At 38.1% G+C, this 7,212-nt stretch overlaps 1 protein-coding gene across 3 annotated transcripts; it reads right to left on the bottom strand.

Annotated features, from left to right (window-relative positions):
• Positions 1-276: 276 nt before the first annotated feature.
• On the bottom strand, positions 277-6,524 carry IRX2 (iroquois homeobox 2). Of its 3 annotated transcripts, XM_073630768.1 has the most exons (5): positions 5,784-6,523; positions 3,265-3,670; positions 1,809-2,513; positions 1,258-1,325; positions 531-670 (listed from the first exon to the last, which is right to left on the bottom strand). In XM_073630768.1, exons 1-4 carry the CDS (start codon positions 6,018-6,020, stop codon positions 1,282-1,284), a joined length of 1,392 nt encoding a protein of 463 aa, XP_073486869.1. In that variant the 5' UTR covers positions 6,021-6,523; the 3' UTR covers positions 531-670; positions 1,258-1,281. The 3 variants fall into 3 exon arrangements, with proteins under 3 accessions (XP_073486867.1, XP_073486868.1, XP_073486869.1); XM_073630766.1 differs by lacking the exon at positions 1,258-1,325 and having other exon boundaries at positions 277-670; positions 5,784-6,524; XM_073630767.1 differs by having other exon boundaries at positions 527-1,325.
• Between the last annotated feature and the right edge of the window lie 688 nt (positions 6,525-7,212).

Genomic DNA, 7,212 nt, shown 5'->3' with positions numbered 1-7,212 from the left:
TATTAAAGAATACTCATTGACAATCAAAGAATCAAGAAAGGTCCATAGTGATCATCATCTGTTTTCAAATAAAAACAGGCAGAATTTATTTACAAAACAAATTTTAAATTTCATTGCAATACAACTTGCATAAATTACTAGAAGCTTTTTTCATATCTTTACAAAAATAAATATGAAATCTTTTTTTTTTTCATTCTTTTTTTTTTTTTTAACTTTGCCCCACATAATTAAGTACTCCAGTTCATCAGTCAAGACGTACTGTCTATGGTATAGATCTTTTTTTTTTTTTTTTTTTTTTTTTTAATAAGTGTGTGTTCCATTCAGTCTTTACAATAAAATTCTATCATACCTATAGAATATATAACCGTGGCAATGAAGTGATCAAGTCAAAGATATCCTGAGAAAAAAAAAGAGATTGCCAAAAAAAGTCACAATATACATCAGGGTAACTATACTATACCAATCATTTTCACATATGTCCAAGGGAGCTCTTCTTTATTGTTTAAAAGTAAAAACAGAGGGGAAAGTCTGTAGATTTAATAGTGCTCTGTGGGTCTTCTTTTATACAGTGGCACAAGATGTGATCCGGATTTAGATACGTTTTACTTATTAGCTCGGGGAGAGAAGATGGCTTGCTGACTTTTTTTTTCTAAGCAATTGTGACACCTACCTGTGAATCAAGGGAAAAAAACAACAAATCGCTATTTTTTTTTTTTTCGTCACACAAGACTTCAAAAAATATGATATTTGTGCACCGATCATTTCAATACATTCAGATTATACAGACTAGCAATCTATATATCATCACACATCGTTGTAGAGTGATGACATTTTAATGTGAGAGAGCTGCAGCCACAGATCGGTTCAATGCAGTGCATCACGTTTTAAAGTATTAGTAAATGTAAATTATATATATATATATATATATATATATATATATATATATATATACACACACAGGGAAGGTTGGAGACGGGTGAATTAATATAGATAACACAATAAAGAATTAAATGGCCCCATAATTACAGGGCCCAGGGTGCTTTTCAGTCATTAATAAATCATTTATCTAAACTGCCTTATTTAATGGGCCACAGACATAAGGCCTTATTTGGTGCGATAATATGACATGAAATTATTTAGGCTATAACCAAACAAGTAATAAAGGAGGCAATTGACGGTAAAGGCAGTTGTTATCTCTACAATAGGGCTTGGAGTCAGTCCCACATGATCAGAGCAACAGAGACTGTTTTTACTTACTTCCATTGCTGTGTGATTGCACATCTATAGGTATTGCTGCACTCCTACTGTGCAGACTTCAGTGGGATCTGTCAAAATATAACCGTCAGTTAGTCACAGGACACAGCCAGCTAACTAGATTATAGGTACCAATTCTCCGATGGACTGCCTTTCGCAGCCAAGAGGTTTAGGAGCTACATTAAATGCTATGGTTTCAATTAACATAAATACTCTAATTTAGAACCACAAACACAGCGTGACAGCAGGCCAAATGCGTTACACATGGGGAAAGGCTGCATTTGGACTATTGTGGAGCAGACGTGGCTACTTTCAGTAGACTTTGTGCATTTGGATTTCATATGGCAAAGCTTGTGCATAGTCACTTTTTTACAGACAATCGTTTCTGGGTTTACTTCATTCGGACATACAGCAGGAAGAGCTAACGCTATTTGAGTTCTTTTTCATATAATAATAATAATAATAATAATAATAATAATTCATCAAACCAAATAAGCATGAACTAGATTCTAGTTATGGATGGAACACATTGTCCTGGGGAGTTGCACACCCACCTTTTTTAGAGTCATAGCTGGCTGACCTGTAGTGCTGATCTATCTGGCTGCTGGCAGTTTTTAGACAGTCATTGCTCGTGTGTTTGTGTAGAGAGTTGCTGCTTAAAACAGTTTGATTTAGTCCCTCACTGGTAGTCATGGCGGCTGAATTGTATCTCAGGATCCCTTGGCTTTGGAGAGCATTGAAATTCCCATAGTTCGTATAGTTGCTATAAAAAGGCGATGTATAGTAGATGTGCCTTCCCAGGATTGAAGAGGAAGGGTAGGCAGAATTGTGGGATACTGATGAAGAGGTGGCAGAGGATACAGTAGACGGCTGGCAGCTCTGCCCTATATTCTGATGTTTAATGTCTGAGGTGGCTATCTCAGCCAGGGACCAAAGTTTGGGTTTGCTGGCCTGGGTCTGAGAAGTTGGGGAAATCCTATTGTCCAAAGTGGCTTTGTTAGAGGATCTGGGGCTCCCCTCATGCTGGTGATTAAGGATCGGTGCCTCTATGCCTGTGAGGGGTGAGGAGGTCACAGGTTTGGGAGGGAGACTCCTGTTTTCTTCATCTAACTCTTCCTCGTCCTCTTCATCCTCATATTTGTCCTTGGATTCAGTGCCTGATTCACAAAGATGGTCTCCAGCTCTGCAAGGTAACTTTTCTCCATCAGACTCAGCAGAACAAGAGTGGTCAGTCAAGGAGTCAACGTGCAAACTAATACCTGGAGAAAAGAAAGAGAAAAATAATTATCTGGGACTTAAAATACAGTATTTTCTGTCAATTCACCAGAGATCTGGCCCCGTACATTAAAATGACGAGGGGAGTATTAGAAAATTAGGACTTTTAACGCCAATACTGCTAAGGGGCTTCCATTGCTGTCTCAATTTTAGAAGGCCAACGGGGGATTATTTAACATGCCTTAAGGTGGCCATACAAGTTTGAATAATATTATTAATGTGCAATTAGATATAAGTGATTAAATCAAAATCCGATCGAATGGTGGCCATACATGCTGCGATTTTATTTGCCGATCGATGTGCGATTCGATCAAAACCATCAAGTCAGAAACCAATCTAATTGTGACCATACACAATTCGATTTTATTATCTGACCGAGGTGTAATTTTTATGATCAGGTGGATTATGAGGTTGCATAATGGAGACAGGGATACCATGGATAACCTATTTTCATATCTTCCAACCACTGATCCAATTTAATTTCCCCATGTGGCATATCACTAGATTGTGTTGTCGATTATTGCTCGATCGGAAAATAAATCAATAATTTATGGAAGAATATGTGGCTCTTATTAAATGACCAGTAAAATGCCCAAGGTTTTAGAATTGATGGGCTCTATTACACAAAGATAAAAGCCAGGTAATCACAATGTCCCCAGTCATCAATGAGCTGGTTGAAAAGCCTGGCCTATTACAGTCTAGAGAGAAGAATAATAGTCTGGCAGCAAGGCTCACCTTCATCCTCTGCTGAGGTCTCATTGTTATCCTGGATCTTATCAGAATGTTCCTCCTTGCCTCTTTCTCCATCTCCATCATCGTCATCCTCGTCCTCACTTTTATTGCGAGGTGCCCAGGTCATCTTGTTCTCCTTTTTCAGCCTCCTCCTGGCATTGGCAAACCACGTGGAGACTTGGGTGAGGGTCATCTTGGTGATGATGGCCAACATGATCTTCTCGCCCTTGGTGGGGTAAGGGTTCTTCCTGTGCTCATTCAGCCAGGCCTTTAACGTGGCTGTAGCGTCCCTAGTAGCATTTTTCCTATAAGCAGGGTCATTTAATTGGTAGGGATAAGCCGGGCTGCCATATGGATGATAGCTGATTGCCCCTGTCATACCAGTGGTATGTGCATCGTATGGAGAACCCTAAAACACACAAGAATAAAAAAATAGATAAAAAATTCAGATCATCGCTATACATATCTTAAAGTAGACAGCTCTTTTCCTAACCCCCTTTAATAGTTTTTTTTCCCCACAACATCGAAATTCTAAAAGGGTGTGAAAACAGCAGCGAAGCCATAAATTATTTAAATCCAATATTTTTTAACTAAAATTGTATTTTGATTAACCCTATTCCCTTGCTGAATCTTAACGACATCGCAGCTGCCAGAAGCCATTATGTTAAATTTAAACACCTCAGCCGTCATCAGGAGAGCGCTTTGTATCTCTGCCTGGTGTGGATTGGAAAACTAAAAAAGATCATTAAATAGATCGCTGGAAAATGACACCGATGATGATTTGATTGTATTTTGAAAAGAAGCCACAGGTAGCTCTTAAATCCTTCAGCTACATTGTAAACTTCAAAAGTGAGAAGAAGTTTGGTTATCTAAAAGCTGTTCCCTAGAACAATAGGAGCTCCCAACAATTCACTGATCTAATGCATTGTAAATCCAATTTGCAAATCAGAAGATATGCATGACTTCGGATTGTTCAAGTGGCATGCAATTAGCATTTTAATTCGCCCTTTAACGTTCAAATTGCCTTTATTTAACTGTGCATAATGCAGGCGAGTTAAAGATTCCCCTCTAAAAGCAACTGGAAAAACTTTTTACCCACCCAGGATAACTATTTTCTGCTGCCATGACCTTAATGGACTTAAAAAACGACCTTTTTTACAATGTCACAAAAGAAAAAAAAAAAAGAAAAGAAAAGATCCTGCTCTTTGTTTTTGAAGCTTCCACAACCATAGGCGTATTAAAGTATCAGCAGCCTTTGAAAAGGAAACCTGCTTATAGACAGCACAAACACACAACAGTAAACAAAGCACAAATAAATGACACAAGGTTCTGGAGAACCCCCCCCAAAAAACTGTACTGGTGCCATTTCCATGGCACTATTTTATGTTATGTATTAGAAAAAAATATAAATATTAATGAGATCGTAATATAATAATATCGCAGGGTGCTAAGCAGCAGTGTGATTAAAATAGGAGTGATCCATCATCAAGCTAAGTGATGAATGACACGGTAACTACATAATACACTAAAGCGGCGTCAAAATATATTTAGCACAACAGATAAAAAAAAAAAAAAAAAAAGCATAGATGCGTATTTTGTGTATTAATCTATTGATTATATAATTAGAGCAGGGGGTCAACATTAGGGAAGGCTTTCACGTGATTGGGGGAGCGTTGTGTGTATATATATATATATATATATATATATATATATATATATATTTATATATATATATTCAGAAAACATAATAATATAAATGTATGTTATCTATCTAAATAAATATGTATAAATTACATATATATATATATATATATATATATATATATATATATATATATATATAGTTTAGTGTTTAAAAATATGTATAAGTATAAATGTTTTTATAAAGTATTTAAATATATATATATATATATATATATATATATATATATATATATATATATATATATATATATATATATATATACACACACACACACACATACATACATTAACATTTATTATACACTTTTCCTTGATATATATATATATATCTATATCTATCTATCTATCTATCTATCTATCTATCTATCTATCTATAGATATATATATCTATATCTATATATATCTATAGATATATATAGATATATTATATGTATATATAGATATATATATATATATATAGAGAGAGATATAGATATATATAGATAGATAGATGTATCTATATAGCTATAGATAGATAGATATGTATATATATGTGTGTGGGTGTGTGTGTGTATATTAATGTTTGCAAAATGTGTGTGTGTGTGTAAATGTATATATATAATTTATTTTTATTTTATTTTTTTGTAAACACAAACTGTATTAGGAAAAAAGGTGCAGGGTTGGCCTTACAACTTTTGTTTCTCTGCTAGGAGTTGGAATGACAATTCAAACAGTTTTTTTTCTTGGTAACCAAAAAAAAACCCCAAAAAGCGCTGAGAAAGTATCTGTAGTGGAGAGAAATGTCCTTATTATGTAGAGAAAGAAGAGTGAGCTCTTACCACGTAGGAGGGAAATCCGGCGGGGTCACCAGAGTAGGACAGCGGGCTGCTGAAGCCAGTGGCCGTCTGGGCGCTGAAGGCTGCGGATCCCGGGTAAGGACTGAACGCGGAGCCGGACGAGGATCTGGCCAGATCTTCGCTCCTTGGGGCGGCCAGCGCTGAGGCCCCGTAAGCCGGACAGGAGTAGAGAGCCAAGGAGCCAGGAGGCTGGTAGAGATAACCCTGAGGATAGGACATCGCAGGTCCGTCTGAAGATAACCGGGGCCGGATGAGTTTACAGAGGGGGATCAGGGTGGAAAAAAAAAGGGAGGAGGGGGTGGGGAGGGAGAGGTCAATAAAGACAAGCTTCTGCCCTTATTCTTTCTCAGTTGTGGCTCCTCGCTTGGGTCCTCACTCATGCAGGGAAATAAAAGTGTCTTTGCCTCCACCCCTCCCCTCTGGTGCACCCACCAGCCAGAGATCAATCTATTCTGTCTGTGATCATGTATAGGTACAAATCCAATCAGAAATAGGAATCAAAGAAATGAGGGTGATCGAGGGGGGAAGCAGATCATGAAGTGGTGAAGACGTGGAGCAGAGTGCTGGAGGTGATCAGGAAAGTGCCTGCTGCATATGGAGCTCTTGCAGCCAGCCAGCTCCCCCAGCGCCTGCAAGGACGGTTTTTTTTTTCTTCGCTTTTTCCCCCCTTCCTTCATGGAGAGGAGGGAGGTGATGGTTTGTGGGTGGGGGGAGCTCAGAGTGAGAAGTGAGGAGTTAAGGAATAAAGAGGCTGGAGTTTGCTAAGGCACTTTGGAAAACAGAGCTGTCCATCAGAGCCATGTCATCTACATATCCAGAGGAACCTCCTCCTCCTCCTCCTCCTCTACGCGTGAAGACAGGGAAAGGCAAGGGACAGGAGGAGGGGAGGAAGACTGACTGCTTTAATGGAAGTAATCCTCTCTCTATTAGCCAGTCAGCACTTGCACACAAGAAATGGCAGCAAGCTAAAACTGGCCACATGTACACAATTCATAATAATAATAATAATAATAATAATAATAATAATAATAATAATAATCTACAGGAACAAGGCAAGGCCAGGCAGTATTTCCGATACTACAGGGGAAATCATACACATAATTACTTTTGTGCTCAGTTCATTCGGGTCTCCTACAATTATTCAAAACCCAGCCTGCCAATAATTCTATGGCCGCGCAGGAGAGGACGTCTAATACATGCTAATCAGCCTACTGTCACCTTGTGCTCTTGATTTGTGCTGTATTATGACCTTTGCACATGACCACTTCAATACGATTGACTTCTGCGAAATATAGGCTACCGGCAAATAAGGCGCAGGCCGTTCCCTGACCTCACTTCTAATATAGATGGACAGAGGAACACAAGACACAAAGATCTATTAGCAAATGACAAGGAGCGGCCAGGCATATTA

This window comes from Aquarana catesbeiana, linkage group LG05 (assembly GCF_042186555.1).
Source record: "Aquarana catesbeiana isolate 2022-GZ linkage group LG05, ASM4218655v1, whole genome shotgun sequence".
In the NCBI taxonomy this organism is placed as follows: Eukaryota; Metazoa; Chordata; class Amphibia; order Anura; family Ranidae; genus Aquarana; species Aquarana catesbeiana.
This window is presented reverse-complemented; position numbering and strand designations above follow the sequence as displayed.